Here is a 26,000-nt window from a genome sequence, read left to right on the forward strand (position 1 = left end):
GGCACAGTGCGGAAGGGCCCAGGAGAGGCAGACCCGCACTGCAGAGAGTCTCCAAAGCCAGCTCCCTCAGGCCGGGGCGGGAGCGGGGGGCGGTCAGAAGCCCAGCACTTGGACAGTTCTTTCAGTAGACCCCAGAGCCCTCCTCGCCGTGCTTCCCCCATCTTATGGGAAAACGGGTGTAAACAGCTGCCTAGCCATCCCCACCCCGTGGGCCTGTGTTAGGATCCTAAACATCAGCACGAAGGTCTGATGTACGTAGGGGCTGCTGGAATTCTGCTTTAGAAGTGCGCTAACCCAACTGGATGAGCTGGGTGCGAGGCCACTGCCTTGGCTGCAAAGGAGGGAGACTCACCACGAGGTTCGGGGCTGGGAAAGGCGGGGAGGGCTTTACCTGAGGGCCAGGAGGGCCTCTTTCACCAGATTTTCCAGGCTTTCCGGCTTCACCCTGAAGGGAGAGAGATGTATTTCAGCTTCTCCAGAAGACAAGGTAGCACAGTTGGCACGATCCATCCAGATCACCTCTCTCCTCTTAGTTTTCTATGCCTTTGCCCACCTGCTTACTCCCTGCCCACCCCGCCCCCGCCACCTCCTTCAGATTCCACACTTTGAATGCCTTTCCTGGGTCACCATGCATTCTTTCAGACAGCTGGGCAAGCTTCTCTGTCCCCCTCCAGCCCCCAGCTGCCCCGGGGGGCTTTTCTCTCTCCCCTCCTAGGCTCTGCCCATAGGGCCAGCACTGCCTTACCCTGAGCGACTTTTTGCTGTCTAATGCGATTCATAAGAATAGCTCCAGAGCCAACTCCCTTCACTTCGTTTGCATCCTTTGCAGACATCCTGACTCAGGCTGCGCTATTCCTAACTCATTTACAAGTAAGATAATGCTGGGCTGTTGAGTGACTTCCTTTGTTTTTCCTTCTCTACATCTGTCCCTCTGTGTTTTCCCTTTCCCTTCTCTTGTTTCTCAATTTCCCTTCGTGGAGCTAATGATGTTTTAATTATTTCCCTCCCCAGTGGGTCCCAAGCAGTCCCCGGGCACTCGCAAGTGGGAATGTAGACAGTAGACAGGGTCTGAGACTCCGACTGACCAGTTCCGCCCCTAAGGACACTTTCCCCCGGACCAAGCCAAGGGCGCTTCTGCCCCAGCACATACACCCCCTCCAGACCCTCCCAAAGGAGGCATCCACTCGTTTGACTGGTCAGGTATACTCACATCATCGCCAGGCTTTCCGGGGGGGCCAGGAGGACCGCGGGGACCCATGGGACCCTACAAACAAAGTGAGGGACTCTAAGAGATGGCCGGAGCGGGACGATACCTGATCGGTGGACAAAACGTCGGGACTGTAGCCTCTGGAATCTAGTTCCCCCCATAAGGAAGAAAGATGGGGTGCAGGGGTCTTCCCACTCTGTGCTGAGAGAGAGTGAGCGTGCAGGGCCGACTGTACTGGAAGGCAGCAGGCGGCACAGGCCAGGGGCGGCCCAGAAAGGGGACTGTTGTGACAGAGCTCCTGGTGGTCCTCGCCCGCCGTGGCTCTCTGTCAGAGATCCCACAGAGCTAAGAAGTGGCATCTAGATTTCCTCGGGGCCCTCCCCTGGGAAAGCTCTGGGCAGAGCCAGGGAGGGGACAGTGCCAGGAGCTGGGTGGTCCATCACTGGAGGCTCCCCAGGGGGAGGACAGGGCCCGGCGCTGGCACTCACAGAGACACCGGGTTCCCCAGGTTCTCCAGGGTTGCCTTGAAATCCTTGAGGTCCCTAAAAAGTAACAGGGGGACACCAGGTTAGCCCTACAAACTGACACCCGAGAGCTTGAAAGCATCCATGCCACCAGGAAAGACCCAGTACTTACGGGAGCACCAGCAGGGCCTGGAGGCCCTCGAGGTCCCATGGGGCCCTGCATCGGAAGAGAAAAGGAGGAAGCTCAGCGGAATTGGCTCGCCAGCGGCCTCCCGCGGGCCACCTCCTCCCAGCCGAGGGCCCAGACAAAGGACACAAAGTTACCCCGTGGGGCGGGGGCATCCAGTGGCTGCTCCCTCTCATTTCCCGCTCCCCGCACAACAATCTATTTATTTATAGGCACCATTTGGATAGAGAAGCTGGCCTTGCTCTCTCCTGGCCCGCAGCCATGTTTACTAAAGTCTGAGTTTCATTTAGCATGTGCCAAATCCAAGCCGCAGGGCCGAGATTTCCTGCTGGAAGCCTTGTGGATGCTGGAGAACAGTGGCTGCTGTCTGCGTTCTTCAGTTCTCAGTCCAAGAGCAGTAGCAACCAGCCTTGCAACAGACAAGCCTATATGCGTCTCTCCATCCTCATTCTTCTTGGTCACTCCAGCGCATCATTGAAACCGGCATCCGTCACCATTAAAAACCAAATGCGTTGGGCTAACCGCATAGGAGGTTACATAACCGGTGGAGAAGAGCTGCTCTACGCAATTATCTGTAAAGTGAGGTTGTCAGCTTCTCTGACTCTGCTAAGGGCCACCGCCTGCCATTTTGGCTGCCAAATAAACCAAACCCAGAAAACTCGTGTCTTGTCTTACCATTGGCCCTTGCATCACTCCCATCTGGGCACCACCAGCCTTCTCATCAAATCCTCCGGCCATCTGGGCAGCAAAGTTCTGCAAATAAACCCAACCACATTAGGAGCCCGACAGGCTCCGTGTAGTTCCGCTGTAAATCGGTATCAAAAAAAAAAACAAAAAACAAACCTTAACTTCAGATAAACTCTAATTGTTGGAAACTAACCTAGCATCGGATAGAATTACCAACGATTCCTGAAAAACCGGTGTGGAAATGTGTTATTAGATGACAGCGGCACACTCATTTCCCTGGAAGATGCAGTGCTATTTGGAGAAGCATCCGTGACTTGCATTTCATTTTACAGGATTACACTTTAACTTCTAAAACGGGGGGGCGCCTGGGTGGCTCAGTCGGTTAAGCGGCCGACTTCGGCTCAGGTCACGATCTCACGGTCCGTTAGTTCGAGCCCCGCGTCAGGCTCTGGGCTGACCGCTCAGAGCCTGGAGCCTGTTTCCGATTCTGTGTCTCCCTCTCTCTCTGACCCTCCCCCTTCATGCTCTGTCTCTCTCTGTCTCAAAAATAAATAAACGTTAAAAAAAAATAAATTCTAAAATGGTAAGTAGGCTGTTCAACCTACGTTGAGAAATATAACTCAAACATCGCTTCTCAGGGTTTCAGAGAAAAAAAATTTCCAGGTCTTTATCGTCCAGCCAGAGACTAAAACCCACAACCTTAAAGTTTTTCAGCAAGGAAGGCAGCAGGCATCTGCGAGCCACTCAAGAATTTGAAACGCAGCAAACATCAAAACGGCAAACCTGCAAAAACTGGACAATAACACAATTCGTTGACTGGCTTCATTCCAAGAACGACTGGAGCCACACACCTTCACTCAGTGGGGCTCTTTCATGAGAATGAATAGTCCCTTGGAATGTACTTGGCAAGGGCCACGATTAAATGTCTTCCAAGGACAGTGGTCTCTCTTCTTCCAGGGAACTACAAGTGCCCAGTCATCCTCTCCCCCGGCCCCACACCCGTGCCCAAGAATCAACCGCACAGTACAGACGCCCGGGAGCCAGGTAACTGAAGACTTTCTTTGCAGAAACCCAGTGAGTGAAAAAAGTCATCCCTTAGCGCCACAGTCTGATGCCTAATATGTGATTCCGCTAAATTACAGGCCCGGGGAGAAGCCCACGGGCAGGCTGTGCACACACGGCTGGCAGGCCTGGGAGCCGGCCAGGTAAGCGGGAGTAGCAATTTAGAAGCCACATTTTTCTGGAGGGGCAGCTGAAGGAAGGGGACATAAGGATACTTACTCCACCGAGGCCAGGGGGGCCAGGGGGGCCAGGAGGACCAGGGGGGCCGGGATTTCCAGGGGTCCCAGGCTCTCCGTCTCTGCCACGCGGTCCAGGGGCACCCTTGGCAGAAAGAGAGAAGGGCACCCGTGTGAAGCAGGATTTACACAAGAACCGCCCTGGCCACGGCTGCCCCCGAGGAGGTGGTCATGCACATGGGAGGGGGCAGGGGGGATGCCCGGAGGATCTGGGGGGGTTCCACAGGAATCGGGCAGCTTTTCTCTACTCACTTTTTCACCTTTGTCGCCACGATCCCCTCTGGGTCCTTGTTCACCTGCAGGTCCCTGAAGGTGAAGGGAATGATGAGATGACAGCATGGCCAGGGGCCTGCAGAGCAGTGACTTGAGGAAGAGGTGGGAGAAGGGATTTCTCCCTTTCTTACCTGAGGCCCAGGAGGTCCTTTGGGTCCTACAATCTGTGAGAGAGACAGAGACCCAGAGGATGGCAAGTTAGAGGGAGCCCAAGGAGCCGACCCCCTCGGAGCAGTGGTGGCAACCGACGTGAGGACGATGTGTACTTACATCCTTAATGTCTCCGGGTTCTCCTTTCTGTCCCTGAAACACGACACATTGTGAGGACGGAGCCACACAAGCCCACTAAAGCCCCCAGCACGAAACCCTGCCCTGCAGCCTGAGCACTGAGGTCCCCCCGCCCCGTAACACAGAGCTCTGCCTGCTGCCTACAAAATCACAGGCTGGGTGAGCACAACATTGCTCCTGAAGAAAGCAAAAACAGAAACAAAACAAGGAAAAGAGGGGCACCTGGGTAGCTCAGTCGGTTCAGTCTCCGACTTCACCTTAGGTCACCATCTCCCCGCTAGGCTCGTGAGTTCGAGCCCTGCATCGAACAGCTCTGAGCCTGGGGCCTGCTTCAGATTCTGCGCCTCCCTCTCTCTCTCTCTGCCCCTCCCCCTCTCACACTGTCTCTCTGTCTCTCTCTCAAATAAACTTTAAAAAAAAAAAAAAAGGAAAAAAATAAAAAACCAAAACCCTTACCTTTGGTCCCGGTTGCCCTGCAAGTGGGAAAGAATAGAGAAGAATGAAAGATTTGTGAGATGGGTTAGCACAAGTTCTTGTGCTCAAACACTCTCTAATGGATTAAACAAAGACAAGGATGCAACCCGGGAAGGAGGCAGCTTCCTGTCCCTCTGTCGGGATGTTAGGGTCACTGGGGTCCTGGGGTTGCTGGAGGTCCCACGAGGAATGGAGAGGACCCAGACTTTGTTATTGAGAAAGCAGTCAGCATGCAAAGGAACGGAGCGGGGCGTATGAAGAGAAAATGAGCAGCCCAAGATCTCATGAGCACCAAGAAAGGAAGCACCAGAAGCTGGCAGAAGGTCCGGTCTCTTCTCTCCTCACAGGGGAGGAAGCCCTTCCCACACAGCCCAAGCCCTCCCGGAAGAAGGGTTAGGGAGGTAGAAGGGTCTTACGTTCAAGCGGGGTCTCCTTGAAGCGAGCACAAAAACACAGCAGGGCAGAGGAGTTATAGAGAGCATCGAAGCCAGCACCCCCCCCCCCCCACCAAATCAATGATCCCTTCCCCCTTCAAAGCAGTGAGGCCCTCACCACTTCCCCCACTGGGGCCTCAGAAATGATCGGGAAATCTAGACCACAAAAGCAGCTCGCCAGTGTTGGTGAAGGTGTTAAGGAAGGGCAACTCCTTGCTTCCCTTTCAACTTTCTTCTCTGTTTGAGTAGGAAGGGGACAGTGAGGGCCACCCAAGAGACCTAGGCATGTGCCCGTCCCCACCCCCCCCCTTTCCCCCGCAGGGAGATGGGGCGTATGTCCAAGTGCTGGGGAGGGGTCACGTGCACACATGTGGTCCACCAGCACTGGTTCTGGCTGGGAGTGAGTAAACCCACCAGAGCGCACGCCTGCAGGGCTCCAGCCCAGCGCCATCTCTCAGAGCCCAGCCCCTCCTTCTCCTATTAACTCGCTTCGTAATTGGCAGTTAACTCCAAGAGAGGTAAAGAAAACAAAAGGCAACTGCCACCAACGTTCCAGATTTCAAAGAGGGAGCCCGCCCTGTCTCCCCACTGAAGACCATTAGTGGTCGTCTACAGAGAAGACAAGGTGTGGGTAACTAATTAATCTGGGGAATTAATCTGGGGTTCGGCCCACAGGATATGGGCTCTCCATTGCGGCTCTAGTGATCAGAGAGGATTCCAGAGAGGATACTTTTGTGGAATCACATCTGTCCTTCCGTATCTTGGAAGCGTACTTTTTTGGAGGTTTTAGGTGAGGAGGGACCCTTCTAGTGTCCCAGGCTCATTCACTTTCAACCCGCAGGCAAGAAGTGGCCTTTCCTTTCAGCTTCAGCTGCCGGGGTCCCATGGATAACCAGCCCCTCTGCCGCGCAGAGATGACCAGCATCCATGGGAGGTTTGCTGCACCTGCAAGTAATTTATTTATGTGGAAGAGGAAATAAATAAATTACGACCACTGGCAGTGGCGAGGTCAGTTGAGCAGATGGGGCAGCACTCTCCGAAGGGGGTCTCAGGGCTGAGGCAGTCTTTCATGTCTTCACAGATTATGTCGTCGCAGAGGACAGTCCCAGTGTCACAGACACAGATCCGGCAGGGCTCGGGCTTCCACACATCCTTATCATTATACCTCTGCCCGTCCTGCACACAGCTGCCAGCCTTCTCTGCACCAAGGGCGGGGCAGGGGAAGCAGAGAGTGAAGGGAAGGAGGGGGTGGGGAGCCAGAAGAGAAAAAGAGAAAGAGGTTGCAGTCAACTTGACATCATTCGAAGAATGATGGGCTCCGGCCATCCAAAAGTAGAGAACTTGGAAATCATTTTTCTAAGACATCATTCAATCTTTTGTGTAGTCAACATATGTTTATTGTGCACCTTGCACTGTGCTATCTATTGACCAGTGAAAACCCTGCCCCAGCAGTGAAGGTGGGCGAGGGGTGCTACTGTTAGCATATTCTCTTCCGAATGCCTGGGGCAGACCCGAGGGTGTTGGGGGGGGGGCGGGGACTCCGAGTGGGAACTCAGGAACTGTCCAGAGGAGAGGGGAAAATGGACAGACCCCCCCCCCCCCAGCACAGGAACAGAGGCCTTTTTTCTGCCTTCCTCTAGGAACTACGGGATTTGCTAAATACGACTGACAGCTACAATGCAGGAGGCATGTAGAAAATTCAACCCACAAGAATTAGAATCTATAAACAACCAGATTCCAAAAGCGGATATACGGGGTGGGGGTTAAAGGAGGAGCGGTTAGAAATAGGATCATGTCCCACGACTTAAATCATATTAGAATTCGGGCCAATTTGGGGAGGAGGATAGGGGCCCATTCAAACAATGCCCTTGGGACCCCCAGCAGGCTAACAAAATGCCTTGGGAGACAAGAAGGGCGTAGGGGCTCCCCTCTGCTGACCTCCAGCTGTAGCCCTCCCTGGAGAGACCCTACCTTCATCAGAAGACAAACCTCAATGTGGGGGGGGGCGGGGAGGGCGCTGGGGGCTTTGAATGCCTGGCCTGGGCTAAGATTAGCCAGTCGGGGCCTGGCCTCCTCCAAGAATGAAGACCGAGAACGGCACGGACTAGTCCCTCTCCACCAGCGCCCTGCCGTCTGGAACTCACCCTGCAAACGAAACCTGTGCTGACAAGAGCGCTCCCGAGAGCGCCAGGGGCTGAAGAGCCCGCACCACGTGCTAGGGAGCGCCCAGCGCTGTTTTTCTCATCAAAATCCCCAAAGCGAAGGCAGCTGCAGGGGATGAATAATAGGAAAGCGCCACAAACCAGGTGGGCGGAGAAAGAAATGGGCCTGCCTCCTGCTCTTTAAGGAGACTCTGAAAACCTAAAGATAAACCTTCCTTTTTTTTTTTTTTTCCCCCTTGCCACCAGAAGAAATCCGCTCAGCCTTTAGGCAAGATAATCCCGGCCAGAGTAGGGGGATCCCAGGGTAAACACAGAAGTTGCGGGGACACGCCCACGGCTAAACTAGCTGGAACGGCAGAAATCAGGCGGTGGGGAAGGAGAAGGAGCAGAGGTTAATGGTCTCCCGTCTGGACCGAGGAAAAGCCCACCTTCACCCAAGAGGGCCCAGGGTGAAAAAAGAAAACGCTGGGAGAAGGGGGTGCACCCGAATGCGGGTCAGATTTCTCTAGGAAGGGCGGCCCCGGGATGCGCGGGGGCGGGGCCAGGCAGCGCGGGATGTGGGAGCCGCTGGGTGACTTCTGGCAGCAGCTCTGGACGCGGCTCGCCCACAGACACTGGGAGGGTGAAAAGTGGGATTAAATGACTGCCCCAGAAAGGAGCCAGCCCCGTAACCGGATCCCCTAGGTGTGGACGGAGGAGCCCAGCACCACCATAATTGCTGTTCGAAACCGCTGCCGATAGCATCCCGGCGCGCCTGATCCGGTTCCCCTCATTACCGCAGCGCGGTATAAGTGCTCCTTTGTGGCAGGCCAATTAAAAAGTTACCTCTTTCGGGGAACTGTTTTTGCTTCGCCGCCGCTTTGCGCAGGGCTGGAGCCCGGGAGGTGGCGGCGGGCGGGCACAGGGGGGCATTGTGGAGAGGGGGGTCAGGGAGTCCGGGGGAACCCACCGGACCTCGCCTCTCATGAATGGGGCTTTTCTCGAGCGCACACAGAGCCCGATTCACAGGTCTCCGCAAGGAACCAGTTTAAATAAATACGGGCAGCATTTCAGCCCCATCTGGAAGCCATCGCTGCCAATCTCCCAACGCAAACAAGCCTCACAAAGGAGGATTGAGGTCTCTCCCCTCAGCCGAGGGGCACTTTCGCAGGCGAGGGCTGTGAAATGCAGATGTGGGTCAAAGACGCCGCCTCCAATAAGTTTCTCAAAGTCGTGGACAGATGGGGAGGAGGGGCGTGCCCGAGCTCTAGGTTTCTGACATTCCTGACGTCCACGCAGACTGTGCCTTTCCCCACGTCACTTCTTTGGGTCCACCGACCCAGGGGAGGGGGTTACGAGGCTCGGATGCGCCTGGGAGCGAAGTCAACCGCCCCGATGCACTCCCCCCCCCCCCACCCCGGGGAGGAGGAGGAGGAGGAGCGACTGGAAGGTTTGGGCCCAAGAAACTGTGGAATTCACTCACTCCCGGGAAAGTTGCGGCGGTGAGAGCGCTCTGCCATTTAAGTGAGCGCCTCTAATAACAGACGGAGAATTTGGGAATTATTTTAAAGTCACTTAGCTAATTTCACTGTGCACTAAGCAGAGGTCAGTCAAGAAGACAGCTTTGTGGGTGTACAGGGAAATTGAGGACAAAAATATAGCCAGTCCGAGCCGGAAACACTGATGGACACACCGTATCACAACAAGTGCCCGGGAGCGCGCCGCCAGGTTAGCGCAGCACGCGACGACCCGGCCAGAATCTCCTGCCCCGGGCTCGCTGCGACTGCGCCGCGGGCTCCAGTCCTGCCCCCGCCTGGGTCAGCCACTCTAATGAACGGAAAGTCCTCCTGGGCCCAGAGCCCTCCAAACCGTCTCTGGAGACAGCCTGGTGGCAGGAGACACCAAATAGAGCCTCGTGGGCAGAGGGATTTTGATCCCCCCCCCACCTCCATCCCGCCTCCCCAAACAGTTTCCTCTGCGATTGATTTACAATCTGTAACATACAAAGACAGGGCTGGAATCCCAGCCATCGGAAACGTGCCCAAACACGTGGGGAAAAAAAAAAATCCTCTCTACCTCTCTAATACACTTTCCAGGCTTCGTTTGTCCTGAATATAATCCCAGACAGTGGGACTTTACCAAAGGAGACGATGGAAAGGTGAGATCCGAACCGCCTTTGGACTAGACCGTAAAACTGCCATCTCTAACTATATTCGGCTGAAATTGTTATAGCAATTGACCAACTGTGCCCCCTTCCTCTGCTACACACACACACACACACACACACACACACACACACACAGAGCCTAGCCCGGTGAGTTCCAGAAATTTAGAAGAGTAACTCATTGTAGTACCTCCGGAGTTTGGAGGGGAAGACGGCGGGGAGGGGGCGCTATTTTCTGGGGCGTTTGAAAAAAGCACGGTCTGGTTGGAATGTTATCGCCTTTCAGATGGCCTCTCCTACGGGGAGTTTCTGTACCCGTTAGAGGCACGGCCAAAGCCGAGATGAGAACGAGGGCTGCACCTTGCTCCTGCGCCAGCCGGGAGGGGGAGGAAACTGCGAGAGGCGCTGAGATCTCAGAGCGCCTCTCGGAAGCCTCTCTTTTGTGGCCTCCGATTTCAGCCCACCAGATTCAGAGCATCTCCTTTGTCTAACTCCCCTTTGAACCTTCCAGCCACCAACCCCTGGACGCGGCTGCGAGGTCAACCCTTTGGCGCTTGCTCGTCCCTTCCTTAGAGCCCTTTCCAACTTCTCCTAAGATCGATGGGCCACGACCTGTTTTGCGGCACTCCGAGTGCTTCGGGGAGGTGAGTTGGGTGGGTGTGCGCCTGCTTAATTATCAAAGCTGGTGGAAACGAGCGCGCTTAAATCTGTGCGCAAACATCTCGACCCGACACTTTGCACGTTTCAAATTCCTGCGCAACGTAGAGACCTGCAAATGCCTCCAACTGCGACCTGCACCAGCCGACGCTCCAACAGAGCCCCTGACTTGCAGAACTCCGCTAGGTGAGCCCCTGCGCATCATGCGCCCAAGTCTCGGCGCGCTATGACCCCGGGAGCCACTCTAGCCTGGACCCGCCGGCTCCAGAGAGGGAGAGGGCCGGGGGAGGGTGCGAAGGGACGGCACAGAAGGGTGGCAGGCAGGGACCGGGCGACTTACGGACATCCTGGCCGTGACACCGAAGGACAGCGGCGACGAGCAGCGTCAGCAGCACCAGCGTCTGGGGAGCCCCGAGGCGGATCATGGCTCACCGCGGGGCCTGGCGGAGCCGGCCCGAGCGGAGCGCAGCGAGGCGGCAGGAGCACGGCGTGGGTCCGGGTCTCTACCGCGCCCTCATGCAGGAGGCCCTCGGAGCAGGAGGAGGAGGCAGGAGACCCGGCAGCCCAGCAGCGCTCTGCGTCTTCTCGCCTCCGCGGAGCCCGTTATATGCGTCCGGCCCCTCTCGAGGCTGGCGAACTCGCCCAAACCGCGGGCCGCCCCCGGCCCCCCGCCGGGCTGTAACCTGAGACCCCGCCCCCGGAGCCGGCCTGGGCCCAGCCAGAGCCCGCACCTGCCTGGGCCGGACCCCCCTCTCCGCTAGCCCTGCTTCCCGCCCCCCAACCCTAGTGTGCCGAGTGGCCTGATCGGGCGGGGCGCAGAGACGGCTGCTGTCCTCCCCCCAACCCAGGGCTGCGGCGCTGCCCCCTCCGACCACAGGCGGGAAGGGGGGCCTCCGGCCCCTCCCCTCGGAGTTCTGCCCAGATTGGAGGGGCGGGGGGTGTTTGCAGAGGCGCAGGCCGCGAGCCCTAGACCGTGGACGGAAAAGACTTGGGAGGGAGGAGGGAAAGCGGTAGAAAGGAGCAGCGGGGGAGAGTTAGCGGGGCTCCGCGTTGGGACCTAGGGCAGGGGGAGGGGAGGAGGGCGCAGGGGGAGCTCGCGATGGTATCCGGAATCCAACTCTTGGAAACTGGCAAGCAAGGCCAAGTTTGGGGAGGTGCCCCGGCCTATCTTCTAGCCTTCTGGCCGCTTCCCGGAGTACCTGGCCCCGGGGCTCCCACCTGGAGATTCGGAACGACAGGCCCCAGCCCCTCCCCCACCCAGCTCTGCGAAGAAAGAGCCTCCTCTGGAGCCTTGGCAGAAGTTGGCCGGAGCCAATCGCCAGGAAAGGGGCCGGTGTGTTACAGCACAGAGGGAGACCTGTGTGAAGGTGTGGGGGCGGGGGCAGGCCCTGGGAAGGGGGCTTGAGCAGCTACAGAGGACGGAGGGAGCCCAGACTAAACCGTGCGTGCTGCCGAGGTGGGGGACTGTCTAGTTCCAGGCTCAGACGTGGTGTCTGCTCTTCCTGGCCAGGGGCCTGGAGAGGGCCCCGGGGGGGAGTGGGCACTGCCGCCCGGGGTTGAGCAGTTCTGGCCAGGGACATTGGTCACTGCTGCAGCCCCGTCCAGGGAGTGAGGCGGCTGCTCCAGCTGGACCGAGTTCTGTGAGCCAGGGGAGAAGCCAGAATTTCCTAGTTGGCCCCCTGGCCCTCTTGCTGCTTCCCACCTCACTTCACCTTCCCCGGTGAGCTCCCTTGGGGCATCTTGGCCGGATGCTGCCTCCTTCTCAGGGCTCAGCCATGCTCTTCTCTTGGCTCCTGGTGACTCACTCCATTGATATTAGAGAGGAAAGGACCCCAAACAGACCTTCTTCCTCCTGACGAGATGGTTTTCTGTCCCCGAGGACTGTCAGGTCTCTCAAACAACTTTAGGAAAAATACAAACTTCCGTGAAACTTGGACTTGGGGGTCTGACTTGCCCGGATCTCCCCTCCTCGGCGGTGGGGTTTTTGCTGTGCTTTCCTTCTGGAAGTTGAGGGCACTTGGAAGAAGCTACACAGGGAGTTCTGGGCTTCCCTTCCCTCTCTCCACTCCCCCATGCTATGAAGCTTCCCCGAGTAGAGCCCCGAATTCCAAGAGTGCAGGACTTGTGTGCATGTGTGCTGGCCAGAGAGAGAAAGAACTGTCACTGTTTAAAGAGATGGCTCCACATTTTCGTGCAGTCTGGATGGAGGTGGGTGAGGGACTGAATCACTGGTTCCAACTCCTCTACCCGCCAGGGGCCTTCCTTCGCTCTCTTCCTCACCTCCTGTTCAAGGAGGTTGCATTAAGCTCTGAGCCTTTCCTCGGCCCCGGCCTCTGCCCAGAGAAAGCTGCTCTCAGGCCTACAGTGTCCCAGTGCCCTCCTTGGGGCCATGGGTCCCATCTTCCACCGGCAAGGTAGGATGACCAAATCCCAAGACCCCCTGGGTGAAAGCCCCTCTGAGAAGCCTTCTCGGATATCTCTAGAACACAATGTCTCCCTGCCTTTCTGAATCCCTCTGGCACTTGTAGCCCGTATCCACAGTTACACTGTAAGATACATATGTTTTCTGTGTGGTTTTCATTTTTTTTTTTTAACCCTTGCATTAACTGGTCTCACCTTAGGAACGAGCCTGGGAGCCCCTTGGGACAAGAGCAATGCCTTAGGTGCACCCCCTGTGGACTAGTGCATTTAGTTGCAAAATATGATTTCTTTTGTGATGCAAGCAATACATAGGCAGCTATCAAGCTAGGCATGCCTACAACTGACCTCAAATAGAAATGGCCATAAAAGTTCAACCGAAAACAAAGTCTTGGGGAAAACACTAAAATATATGAAAAAATTAAAGCCTATTTCAAAGTGATCTAGTTTGACCAGCGGCAAAGTGCCACATACTTCTGAGCTAAGTTGCTCTTGATTTCATCCTGTCGCTGTGATTCATCTTTGCTAGTGAACTCTTTCTACATATAAGAACTCCGGATTCTTCCCAGGAATCATGGTTCATCTGTGAATACAGTTTCGTTCTCCACTTGCTGTGGCGGGGGGGAGGGGGGGGCGGATTTTTTTTTCATCAGAGATGAGAATTGAGCAAAGCAAAATAAAATTTAAAATTTAAATCAACAAAGCCGAAATAAATTACGGAAATTATTTAAATTCTAAAGCCAACTAAACACCCATATTAATATTTTACCCATTCGTGAATCCAAACAACTACCATTTCAAAACCTCTAATTTGTGACTCAGACTAAGACTGAACCTGTATGTGGCAAAAAGAGAAAAAAAAAATCATGGATTTGGAGATTACTTACCCAGCAATCTCACTATCCAGAACATAGCCAAGAAGCTCAAAAGAAGAGGAAATAAACCGGTGAGCAGGGGAAGAAGCACCACTCGGAAACCTGAGCAGCCATAATTCACGTCACGGACTAAAAGCATATGCATTTTATGCATAGTACAGCCCCTCTTGCCCTGGGTGTGTTGGTCATGGTTTAGATATTGCATTCACAGGTAATGTCATCTGACCTCACCAATTAGATGCAGAAAGATAGAGGTAAGATAGCAAAACAGTTGTGGGACAAAAGCACAGTAAGAACGTCAAGAAGGGACAAGAAAAGAAGATGGAAAACGCAATATGAAGTTGACACAGTGAATAAAGGACATGGTAGCCTGGGGCCAAGAGGGCTGGGGTCAAATGCTCCATGGTCCCCAATGGCACCAGGGGGTATCCAGCTTCCTAGCATCTGCCGCAGTGCTGTGGTTCATAGTGATGAACTTCAATGTCCAGGAAAACGTTCGTTTGAGTTTAACATGGTCCCTTTGAGGAGGCAGGGAGCTACGCATTACATTTTAGAAAGGTCTCCGTGAAACATAATGAAAATAAATGTTTGCTCACTTAAAGTAAAAAAAATCTCCTGTCCTAGCAGTGCAAAGTAGATGCGGAAGCGCCGCGGTGCCTTGAACTGCAGAACTGTATCCAAGAGCTGCTGGTTCCCCCACTCGGTGGAAGAAAAGCATGGATGGCTGAGGACAAAGGTCCCACGTGGCCTCGTCATCCACTTACACCTTGGAGAATAGCACGCCTGATAGCAGGTGGAACATTTGGCGATCAAACAGACACGATCGGTGCATCTGCCCCAGATCAGATCGATGCGGTGAGACAGATGGATGAAGCCAGTCATTTTTGTATGGTGTAGACAAACTAACTGTTCAACTATTTTTTTCCTTTTTATGGGCATATTAAATTTAGACTTCCGTAGACACAGACTCACTGGGAAAGATATTTGTAGGTAGACTGGAAAGAAAGGGTCTTTCTCTCCCTCTGCACAAATTCCATTTAAAAATAGTGATAAAGTGAGGAAGGACTCGCATTCCAAAGAGGTAAACCCACCCCAAATATGGCAGGTGGTGAAGGCGCACACTTCACTCAGCCTCTAGCCGCACTTCACCCAGACGGCCGGCCAGGCCAGCCGTGGTGGAGGGCTGGCGGGTCCGCCTCGTTCAGTGACATTCAGCTTCTGTCGGTTGGGCTCAGTTCAGACGTCCTTTTCAAGATGTGTTTATGTTTTCCTTTGGCATTTTGGGGGCAGAGTAACAGAATCAGGACTATCCAGGATAGGGTTTCCAGATTCATGGTGTACATTCCATCACATAGGAGCATAAATGTGTTACTATGTGTCTTCAAATGCAAACAACATCAAGAATCCCACTCAGTGTCCTCCGTCCTGTCTCAGCCCCGTGTGACTCCAGCTTAGCGCTTCTGTACGAAACGGCGAGATACAGAGGGTGAAGAGACTGCCTTTGAATTCTCGTAAAGGAAACAAGAGAAAAAAGGAATTTGAGAAATGCTGGAAGGAAGGTACCCTCCTAAAAAAAAAAAAAGGAAAAGAAAAGAAACCACACAAAGAGAGAGAGAGAGAGAGAGAGAGAGAGAGAGAGAGAGAAGGACAGAAAGAATAGCAGAGAGCAACGCTGGGGAAGGCTTCCTGGGAGAAGTTTGCCTCTGGGACAGGTAGGGTTTTGAAAATGCAGAGGCATAGGAAGGGCACGGGTTGGCTCCTATAAGAAGGCAAACAGACAATGAAGCAGAAGACATGGCAAGGCTCCCAGAGCAGTGTGGAGTCAGCCTTGGGGGCCACCGGGAATAAGACATAGCCGTCCGGATGAAATCAAGGCCAGACGCAGAGGACTCCATGAATGCCGCTATTTGTCACTGAGTCTGCCTCAGACCTGCCTCTCTTACTTCTCCTCTCTCCCACTTCAACTTGTCTCCCACTAGATAGGCCTTTTGCGGAAAAAGAGAGAAAGAAAGATGTCTGGGGTTGTTGTTTTTTTTTTTTTTAAGGTTTACTTTTTGAAGAAATACAGAGATGATCTTCCCATTTCCCTTCCTTCCTTCCTCCCTCCTTCCTTCCTTCCTTCCTTCCTTCCTTCCCTCCTTCCTTCCTTTACATAAGCCTTTCATACCAAGTCTTGCGTTTTCTTAAAGTGCATGGTGTTCTGGCTTCTAAGGAACGTGTGTCTCTCTCATCAGTCCTTGGTGGTGCTGGGGTGCAGGGAAAAAACACAAATGCCTCAATGCAGAGATGTCGGAGCACTCCCAGCAGAGGCTGTGAGTGAGGCAGTCGGTTCTGCATCGGAAGGTCGTCCAGCCACCGCCGTGTCCCAGAGCCAGAGAGCCTTTGCTCTGGGCACTCGTCCGGCAATGGCACAGCGCAGTGGCTCCAGGGGCACCCCTGGAGGGGCCCCAAACCTGCCAGACAAGTGAAAGTGGGTGGCTTCTGTCTCCCATCTCTCTCCCTCCCTCGCACTCCTCACTTACATATCGCCAGTACCGTGGGGTTGTGCCCTGAGTCGTTCGTTCATTCCCTCGTCTATTCTTCCTTCACGCATGTAGAGAAATCCTACGCGACTCTCTTCTCATATGTCCTGGAGGCCAGGGGCCATAACGTACACACGGCGGGTCTCCATAGGTGCCGAAACAGAGTTGAGTGTCCTAAATCTTTGCGACTGGCAGTGTGGTCCGTGGACAAGCATCCCCAACCTACCCTGGGGCCTTGTTAGAAAAACAGAACCTACTAAATCAGAACTGGAGTTTTCCCGAGATCACCAGATAACTCAGATGCCCATTAAAGCTGGAGAAGTGTCCGTCTAAGGACTGGTGGTGATGGCTAGTGAGTTGTGCCCCCCCCAGCCCACCCCCCCCCCCAGGCTGATGGAGTGGCGTGGTCTGCAGTTAGCAGACGGTGGGGATCCCACGTGCCCTGCATCTGCAGGCATGGCAGGGTGGGGGCCCGAGTCCAGGGCCGGGGGACAGGAGCTGAGGGAGAGGGATGGACAGAAGGTTGTAGAGGGGGCACCGCTTTGAAAGGCCTGCTGCTGGGGGTGTGAGCGTGTTAACTCTCAAAGGCCGGCTCCTTCTGTGGTAGGGGGGAGGTCACTTTCCCTGTGTTCTATTTCTGAGGGGAAATGGGGTCAGCGCGAGGAAGAGCCTGAGCTCCGTGGAGACGGCGTCAGGGCAGAGCAGGAGACGAGTGTGGAGGCTGACGTCGGACCCCTTTCCCAACAAGCGCCTCAGCCCTGCCTCTCCGGGGCCGCTCACCCATGAACTCTTCCTGGGTGGGAAGCGGCACGGAAAGCGAGGAGCTAGACAGGGATGCCTCTGGGCCTAGCGGGGCGCGCACCCTTCAGAGAAAGCCAGGCGCCTGGAAGCCACGTTTATTCTGCCCTGGTGGGTGGGGGTGGGGGGGGGGCGGGGGCCTGCCCTCCAGGAAGTCCCTGAAAAGCTCAAGGGAACTTGTGGCAAGCTTCTAGTGGGTTCCCCTGCCAAAAACAACCTCTGGAGGGAGCAGGACACTGTGTACTGCCCTTCTCCACACCGCAAACCCAACGAGGGCGCCTTGTCTGCCCTGCCTGAGGCACCTGTCCAGGGGCAGCTGGAGCACCATTCTGTCCGCACGCCCACACCAGCTCTAGCCTGCAGGCCAGCTCCTCGGCTGACACCCACCCGATGCCCTTGAAACCCCTCCCTCAGAGCCTTGGAGTCCTTCTTGACTGCCCCCCCCCATCCTCCTTCCTGTCCCCTCCCCTTCCTGTGCCTTCAGCTCCACTGTGCTAAGCACCAGCTATGCCCTAGGCACTCGCTAAATGGTTTGGGGGACACAAAGAAAGATCTATTTAATATGGATCCTATCCTCAAGGAGATTACCACCCCCCCCCCGAGATACTCACATAAAAAGCCAAACTAAGAGGTAAATACATGATAATATGTTGTGATGAGGTGTGACGGCCATGCCCTGTACGGAAGCACTCTGTCCTGGCCTTTAACTGAGACTCGCTCTTGACACAGCCTTGGGCAATGAGGACAGTTTGGGCACACCTGCGCTACACCGGCGTTACTAATCTCCTTCCGAGCTCCAGAGATCTGCCTTCTTCCACCCCCGCCTTCACCCCCAATAAGTCTCTTCCTCTGACAGCTTAGCTATGTGACCAGCGAGGCCCCCACAATGGGGTTTGCTCCTTGTCACATAGGGACCCCGCCCTGGAGTCCTCCGCTGGTTGTCCGAGCATCTCCTTCCCATGCAATCAAGCGAGAGTAAAGAATTCCGCGGGCATCCGGTTGTCACCTGTGCCAGCCCGCCAGGACATCAGTCTAGTGTCACCCTCGCAGTACCTAGAAACACATCTATCCTTACTGTTTTCTTGGGTACACATAAAAAGAAACGAGGGTTGCCCTTCGACTCGCTCAGGTTCAACACAGCGAGTGCACTTCCTAGCTTTGCCCCCTTGGGCGAATTACACAGCTTCTCTGAATCTCATCTATGAAACCAGGATAACAGCAATGTGCTCATGGGCTCATGGTGAGGACAAATCAAGTAACAGATGTGGAGTGCTTTACAGAGGAGGCTCAGAGTCGTGTTTCTCATCCTCAGCACCGCTTTCCTTGGTCACTGCCCTAGTTACTGACCCTCATCCCGTCTGTCTTGTCACCCCCTACAGAAACAATACCACTTCTCTGTGTTTAATCAAGTCGCATTAACATGTTTTGTCTTACCGGTTATGTCTCCACGAGTTCGGATTACAACTAACGGCGTCGAGGCTGATCAACGAACATCCTGCAGTTTGAGGTTTTCAGCTGAAGACGTTGTAATTATCTTAAAATCCGTAACACAAGCTCTGGGCGCACAAACTTTCAGTATTACCTGAAAGGCATCCTTGGCACCGGGAATATGTGGATTTGATACTCGGGCGCAGCTTTTCCCTAAGAAGGAGACCGGGATCTTGTCACGTTGTCATGGAGGCTGGGAAGACGAAAATAGCAGCTGACCTCCACCGTTATCAGGTTAAACAAGAAGACAAGTTTGATTTGACTGTCGAAAGATAAGATTTGGGGGAAACCACCTGCAAGGCTTTTTGATCCGGTTGGATGAGGAGCTTGAGAAGATCTAACTCAAAGAGAGGGAGAAGTTAGTTCTTCTCGGGTCAGGATAGCGACAGTGTGACGTTTTCCAGGGAGGGAGAACAATTCAAAATGAGTGAAAAAGATGCCTCATCCTATCTCGGTGTTTCTATGTCTTTAAATCTTGCTTAGAATTATGGAGCTTTGTTTCTAAATTTTCCTGGGGCACCTGGGTGGCTCAGTCAGTTAAGCGTCTGACTTCGGCTCAGGTCACGATCTTGCGGTTTGTGAGTTCGAGCCCCGCCTCGGGCTCTGTGCTGACAGCTCAGAGCCTGGAGCCTGCTTGGGATTCTGTGTCTCCCTCTCTCTCTGCCCTTCTCCCACTTGCATTGTGTGTGTGTGTGTGTGTGTGTGTGTGTCTCCCCATCTCAAAAATAAACATTAAAAAAATTTAAATTATGTATTCTGATTCTTTGTAATCTTTATACTTAACTGCATTTACAGAGGGTTCTATTTTGTCAGGGAAGGTATATTTAAATAGAAAACTGCATGTGCCAGGTTATTCAAACTGTCCACAGATACAACCGAATATCCACCTGGTGGCAGAGGGTCACAATTGCAGGCAAAGTGCCCAGGAGCCCGTGGGCTGAGGAGTGTGATTTAGCAAATGTCAGTGGAGGTCACATCACTGTTCTGTAAGGGTTGTAAATACTTAACATTCTCCTTGTGAATTCAGTGACTGTGTTTATTCTTGGCGAGCACCTACCAGAAGTCTTTTAAATGACAGTGCTTAGCAGATGTTAGAGTCCCCTAATATTAATGCCTGTGAGTGTCTGTCCAGTCTGGTGTATTTGTTCTTGGAATTAAACTAAAGGGCAGGGAGTCCTTTTGTCTAGCACAGATTCTCAGTGGAGATAACACTGAATGGTGATAACCCTGGGATAGTTGTCTAGCCTGAGAACTGGTAAGTAACATGATCGGTGCCAGGGTAGGGAGAAAGAAAGGAGATTTGAGAAACGCTGGAGGATATGTTTATTAAGAGCTGACTTTTTACCACTTTGGTGCCTTGGGCTGCACAGCTTGTGAATGTGCAGGGGGGTGTATCCATAGGCTCACAAATGGAGCTTCCCTTCTCTACCAGCTTGGAAACATTCTCTGTGGTTGCAGTGCTCATCACAACCTCTTTATGCATGATGAATTACTCATTAAAGATGTTGCTTTAACGCTGAGATATGTGGGGGCAGCGGAGGGGGTTAGTCATCCCAGAAGGAGTGTGTGCAAGGTGAATCCAGCAGTAGGATGTGACGAATGGGAGTGAGAAGGCAGGAAAAAGGCAATTTCATTTACCATCTTTTCCAGCAAACATTTCAAAAACACCTATGTTATGTATGGTCTTAGAGACACAAATTTATGCAATATTCTATTTCTTCTCTTGAACGGCATGTACATTCTTGCAAATCTCTTGGGCATGAAGCGGTGAAAAGAACACTGGCCTTGGACTTAGGAACTCTAAATTTTGCACTGACCTGTGCATTTAATTTGCTGTGTGATCTTGATCTAACTGCTTTATTCTCTGGGCCTCAGAGGCTTCATCTGTAAAGTAAGGTAGCTGCATGTGGTTTTGTGATGAGAGGCACCAGCTCTAGTCTGTTTCCCTGTCCCCTTGACCCTAATCCTAGCAGAATTTAGTTTTACTATCAAGGACCTATCAATGGAATCTGAAATAAGCCAAAATAAGAGATCAACTGGATGAAAGTTTTCCCACCCAGAAGCTCCTCTCCCCCTGGGACTCAGCACCTCTCTCCCAGCCCCACTTGTCTCCTGGGTCCATGCTGGCTGCCCAAGAAGAGGGAGAGGGGTTACCCAGAAATAGAGAAATAGAAAGCAGGATGTCTCCAGACACTTCCCTTTCCCCAAGACCCAGGGGAAAAGGGAGAGAGAGAGAGAGAGAGAGAGAGAGAGAGAGAGAGCATGTCCAGATTTGTCATCTCTGAATTGGGTGGAAGGTGGGTGCATCTCAGCCCATCTTCTGGGTTATAATGACTAATGATGACAGATGCTCTGACAGGGATCACCTGGGGCCCTGCATTTTCTTGCCTGATTCATGGGCCAGCCAGAGGTAGGGGAGCATTTCCAGTGCAACCTGGTGATTCATCTCTGCCATGCTGAGTTGTCCTGGTTGCAAATCTACAAGAATGTAATTGATGCCCAAGTAGACATCAATTAATCAACCAGTGTTTATATGGTGGTAGTCCATGGACAAAGGCATTAGTGCTCTAACCCGAGCAAGCATTAACTGAGCACTTACTACAGGTCCAGAGCATGCGCACTCTGCAAGGAGAACAAAAGAAATGTGTTCTAGTCCCTGCCCTCAAGAGAGCTTCAATCACATTTCAAGAGTTGGCCCCTTGAATGGGGTGTCAGAGACACAGAGATCCTTCAAGACAGAGCTCCCTGATAGAACTTTCTGTGATGATGGAAACATTCAGTATCTGTGCTGTTCAGTATGGTAGCTACTAGCCACGTGTGGTGCTTGAGCACTTGAAGTGTGGCTAATGCAATTGAGGAACTGAATTTTTAAGTTTATTTAATTTTAATTTTTAAAAATTTAATTAAATGGCCATATGTGGCCAGTAGTTATCATACTGGACCATGCATCATGTCCTTGCTATTCAAAATGTGTCCTGCAGACCAGAAACATCACATCACTTGGGAGCATGTCAGAAATACAGAATTTCGGGCCCCAGCCCTACTGAATCAGAACCTTCCTTTGAATAAGATCCTGAGGTCATCTGTTTGTACAAGTTTGAGAAGCACTGGGCTAGGGCACTGCTTCCCAACTTGACTGCATATTAGAATCACTTACATATCAAGAAGCTTTTAAAACTCCCTGTGTTGTGACTGCACCCCAGCCAAATGAAACCAGTATTTGTGGGAGGTGAAACCCAGGCACCCATGTTGTTTAAGCCCCCAGGTGATCCCAGCATGCACACGAAGTTGAGAATGGCTACTCTGGGGCCAGGCAGCCAGGCTGGGTCACACTCTGATGGATGAGTCCATGTGAGGGCCAGCGACTCAGCCTTAGCCTCTAAATTCACTTGTTGGGCCCAGCTGCCTGGGAAGCCAAAGGGAGTTATTCATTCTTAGCAAGTGTAAGAACTGGCTGGGGTTTATGTTTGTTTCCAGCGCCTAAGTGAGATGTTCATTAGTTTTTGACAAAACACATCCAAATGCCACAGCACCAAAGGGTATTGAGCCAGCCGGGTCACTGAAGGCTGGGAAGGGCTGATTCACTTCCTCACTCTGGGGCCCGGATACCCTGGCATCCCAGAGCAGCCCCATGAAGGGAGCTATTATTCCCACTCAGGGTGGAGGCGGCTGGTTTTCCAATGCAACTTGTCTTCAGCTGTCCCTTACTCTTGCTCAGCAAGTGCCCAAGGGTCACTGGGGCCAAAGAGAAAAGGTGGGTTTTCCTGAACAGCCAGACTCTCATCCTGTTGATCTGAACAAGACCTGAGAGGCCCCAGCCACTTTCTAGTGATGAATGACATTTGCAGAGATGATTCTTCATCTCCCAGAGGGTGAAGTTTCAGGGAAAGCACATGTGAAATCGGGGTCTGAAGAAATTGGGTCCCACCAGAAGCAAGACTGTCCCAAGGGATGGAGCTGCAGCCCCTGCATGGGGTGTTGATTTCCAGAGTCTCACTGAGGAACATCATCCTTGACTCAGGTGATATGGAGATGCAAATGATTCACTTTGGAAATGAGATCCCCAACTATGTGACTTTTGGCTCATTTGTCTTGACATATCCATAGAATTTCTTAAGCTCTGAATCCACAGCTCTTCTCATGCATTGCATGCTGACCTTAGGAGAGTCGGTGAATACAAGGGTGTCTTTAGGAAGACAATGAGAGAGCCAGCCATGATTTTCGCCCATCTTGGAGCAAGGGAGGAACCAAGGTCAGCACTGAGAGTTTCCAAGGACAACCAGAGCAAATGCCTCTCTGCTTTCTCTCCACTTCCAAGTCCATCTTCACCCGTAGGTTACAAAGCATCTTCCAGATATCCAGATATCCTTAGAAAGCTTTGTTAGGCAGCAGGTCCCTAGACCACAAGCCACATATGAATCAATGAGGCTTTCTCTGTGCTCTGGCTGATATGAGCCCATTTCCTGGGGAAGATTAGGAAGGAGGCAGGGAGAGGATTTTTCTCCCCTCCATGGTTGCCTAGGTGAGGTTGTGCCCAGGGGAAAGAGAGAAAGTTGGCCAAATGTTATCTCTTCCAGCTTTCTTAACTCTATTGCTGTCCTGTTGTCTCTCTGAAGACTTGGTGTCACTCACCTACAATGACGTCTGGGCTATACAATTAGCACTTTGCTAAGTGTTCGCTAATTCTTCAATGGCACTTCATCACCATGCATGCCATAAAGCATCAGGGCCCCGCAGGCTCCTTGGAGGCCAAAGAGTCCAACACTCTTGACTCACAGATGGGGGAAATGGGGTCCAGGAAGCAATGCTCTGAGCATATTAGAGCCTGAAGCTAAAGGAGAAATCAGTAATACTGATTCCATATCTATTGAAAACTTTGATATTCTGTTCATTATGGATTTTTTTGCATTAATTTTTGAAAACAGTGCCTTAAAATCCTCTCTACCTTAACTACTGAGTTTTTTGGTGCCCCTTCAAGTTTATACCCGAGGTGTCTCACTCAAGGCCTGGCCTTGGCAGGAAGAGTTGCTCAAGATGACACTAGTTTTGACCAGAGGCCAAAGGAGAACTTGGGTCTTCCAAATCTGTGAACTTCCTTCTTTTATGTTCAAGTGCAAATTCTATCTCTCCATATAAGTGGAGAGTTCCAGTGGGCAAGGAGCTGAATTGGTAGAATAATAACACCCTTATAAGGTTATTGTCCAACCAGAGAAACAATATTTACAAGTTCAAGAAGCTGCAAAATCATTCTCTAAATACAGGATTGCTGTTGATGGTTGTGTCAAGCTATTGTCACTGCAGTGAGATAATAAGAGATATGGGGACACATTTCAAGATGTGGACTAGTTCCCCAGCCCAACTCTCTCACCTGTACTACTTTCCAAGCGAGGAAGCCCCTTCCATTCTTTCCAAACCCAGGCTGATGACATTCTTCAAGAGTTTTGTTTCTTTGATCAAGCTTTACCACATCTGTGGTTCTTTTACTCACCCCACGCTCCTGGCTTAGAGCACAGCCGTGGGACATGGCGAATGAACAATAAACAACAACTGAGCACCAAGGATCACCTCTTCTGTGTAATGGCTGCGTGGCGCATTGCTCGGTATGGCGGCACCATGTTGATGGACATCCAGTTGCTTCTCTTTGTTCTCTCCTTCCCTTTCCTGCTCTCCCCTTTCCCTCTCAATCTCTCTTTCTCTCTCCCCCTAACTTTTTGGCTGGGGTTAAGCCTTTTTTTTTTCCCTCCAGGGTTCTGCATTGTAGAGGTATGTAATGCACATAGTTTTCTCAGAAAGAGTACATGTTCCCTGCCCAGAATCAGTACTGCTTGGGATTCATGTACCCTACCTATAGGGTCAGCTGTGCCCCACTCGAAGGGAATACCTGAAAACCCCAAAGTATGGAAAGTGTGGTTCGGTGATGAGATGTTACAGACAACCCATTTCCTAAAGTGTCTGTGAGCATGGCTGCTGGAAGAGCCCAAAAAGGAGAAAGGAAAGCCACCTTGCTGGGAACCAAGTTGGGTCAGCTTTGCTTCAGCTACAAAGAAAGGAAAGTACACTTAGTTTTTCTTCTCTCCCTTTTTTGCATCATTATTCTTTTTTTTTTTAAGAAAAAAACCCATAATTTTAATATTATTTTTAATAGGTAATTCATTCTCATGATTCAAAATATCAAAGGTATAGAAGGTAAAGTCTCCTCCCAGCCACTTACTTCCCCTTCCAGAGGGGACCAACTTGACCTGTCCTCAGGTACCTGTCCAGAGATATTCCAAGCATACCCAAACATCTGTGCATAAAATCTCCCACTCCTGTTACAAATGGTAAAAAGTCATCCCTCCCCTCTCTTAGCGCAAATGGGAACGTACTCCATATACTGGTCTTCACACAGGACTTCGGTTTTTTTGTATCTTGGAGATGATTCCATACCAACCCATTAAATATGTTCTCATTGTTTTAATGATGCTTTACTATTTCATTGTATGGCATACTACAATCTGTTTAACAAGTCCCCTTTTGATGGACATTTGAGCTCTTTCCAGTCTTTTGCTGAAGAAATGCTGCAGTAATATTGGTATATATGTCACTTTGCACATACACACATTTATCTGTAGGATAATTTCCTAGAAGCAGAATTGCTGGGTCAAAATTGATGTGCGTTAAAAAGTTTGACAGGTAGGGGCGCCTGGGTGGCTCAGTCAGTTGAACGTCTAACTCTTGATTTTGGTTCAGGTCATAATCCCAGGGTTGTGGGATCAAGCCCTGCATTGGGCTCTGTGCTGAACATGGAACCTGATCTGACAGGTATTGCTAAGTTCCCTTCAACATTGCACATGCCATTCCCTTCAGCAGGGTATGAGTGCCCATTTGACCAAACCTTTTCCAGCCGCTCCTGCCATGGTTTATTAAGGAGAAATCTCACAACAGCCACCTGTATGGTGACTAACCCTTCAGGCCTTTTCCTATCTGAAAAGTGAAGAATGGTGTCTGAGTGTGGTTTTGATTTGTATTTCTCTTATTAAGACTGGGCTTTATTTTGTTTTTATTTTCTAGGAGCTCTTTTTTTTTTTCATATACTTAGCCCACTTTTCTATTGTGTTTTGTATTTTGTGTAGTATCTGATTTGTGCACACTCTTTGTACAGATCATTGGACCTTGTCCAGGGTAAGAATAGCGAGTACTTCTTTGTGGTTTGACATTTTGTCTTTTGACTTTGCCTGTGGTGATTTTGTTTGCCAGGCAAACCTTTTTATTTTTATCATCAAGTTTATCATTATTTTATGATTTCTGGTTTCATTCATAGATTTCAAAATTCTCTTTTAGAGTTTGATTTTTACTTTTTTAACGTTTATCTATTTTTGAGAGAGAGACAGAGTGCAAGCAGGGGAGGGGCAGAGAGAGGGGGAGACATAGAATCCGAAGCAGGCTCCAGGCTCTGAGCTGTCAGCACAGAGCCTGACATGGGGCTTGAACCCACAAACTGTGAGATCATGGCCTGAGCCGAAATCAGACACATCCAACTGAGCCACCCAGGCACCCCACATTTTTTTTTTTTTGAGAGAGAGCACGCACACGCAAGCAGGGGAGGGGCAGTGGAGGAGAGATAATCTTAAGTGGGCTCCACGTGG

General features: G+C 51.9%; 1 protein-coding gene across 2 annotated transcripts in view; it reads right to left on the bottom strand.

The window, feature by feature from the left end:
- Positions 1 to 10,866, bottom strand: part of COL2A1 (collagen type II alpha 1 chain) — a 31,192-nt gene extending 20,326 nt beyond the window's left edge. The window contains exons 1-12 of one of the 2 annotated variants that reach the window (XM_045061679.1): positions 10,615 to 10,866; positions 6,305 to 6,511; positions 4,861 to 4,877; positions 4,387 to 4,419; positions 4,248 to 4,280; positions 4,096 to 4,149; positions 3,827 to 3,928; positions 2,534 to 2,611; positions 1,844 to 1,888; positions 1,696 to 1,749; positions 1,211 to 1,264; positions 392 to 445 (exon numbers count right to left, since the gene is read on the bottom strand). In XM_045061679.1, coding sequence (XP_044917614.1) covers positions 392 to 445; positions 1,211 to 1,264; positions 1,696 to 1,749; positions 1,844 to 1,888; positions 2,534 to 2,611; positions 3,827 to 3,928; positions 4,096 to 4,149; positions 4,248 to 4,280; positions 4,387 to 4,419; positions 4,861 to 4,877; positions 6,305 to 6,511; positions 10,615 to 10,699 — 816 coding nt within the window. In that variant the 5' untranslated portion in view covers positions 10,700 to 10,866. The remainder of the gene's footprint in view (positions 1 to 391; positions 446 to 1,210; positions 1,265 to 1,695; positions 1,750 to 1,843; positions 1,889 to 2,533; positions 2,612 to 3,826; positions 3,929 to 4,095; positions 4,150 to 4,247; positions 4,281 to 4,386; positions 4,420 to 4,860; positions 4,878 to 6,304; positions 6,512 to 10,614) is intronic. The other variant, XM_045061680.1, reaches the window with a different exon arrangement.
- Positions 10,867 to 26,000: the final 15,134 nt, after the last annotated feature.

The sequence above is a fragment of the Felis catus genome, chromosome B4 (genome assembly GCF_018350175.1).
Source record: "Felis catus isolate Fca126 chromosome B4, F.catus_Fca126_mat1.0, whole genome shotgun sequence".
NCBI lineage: Eukaryota > Metazoa > Chordata > Mammalia > Carnivora > Felidae > Felis > Felis catus.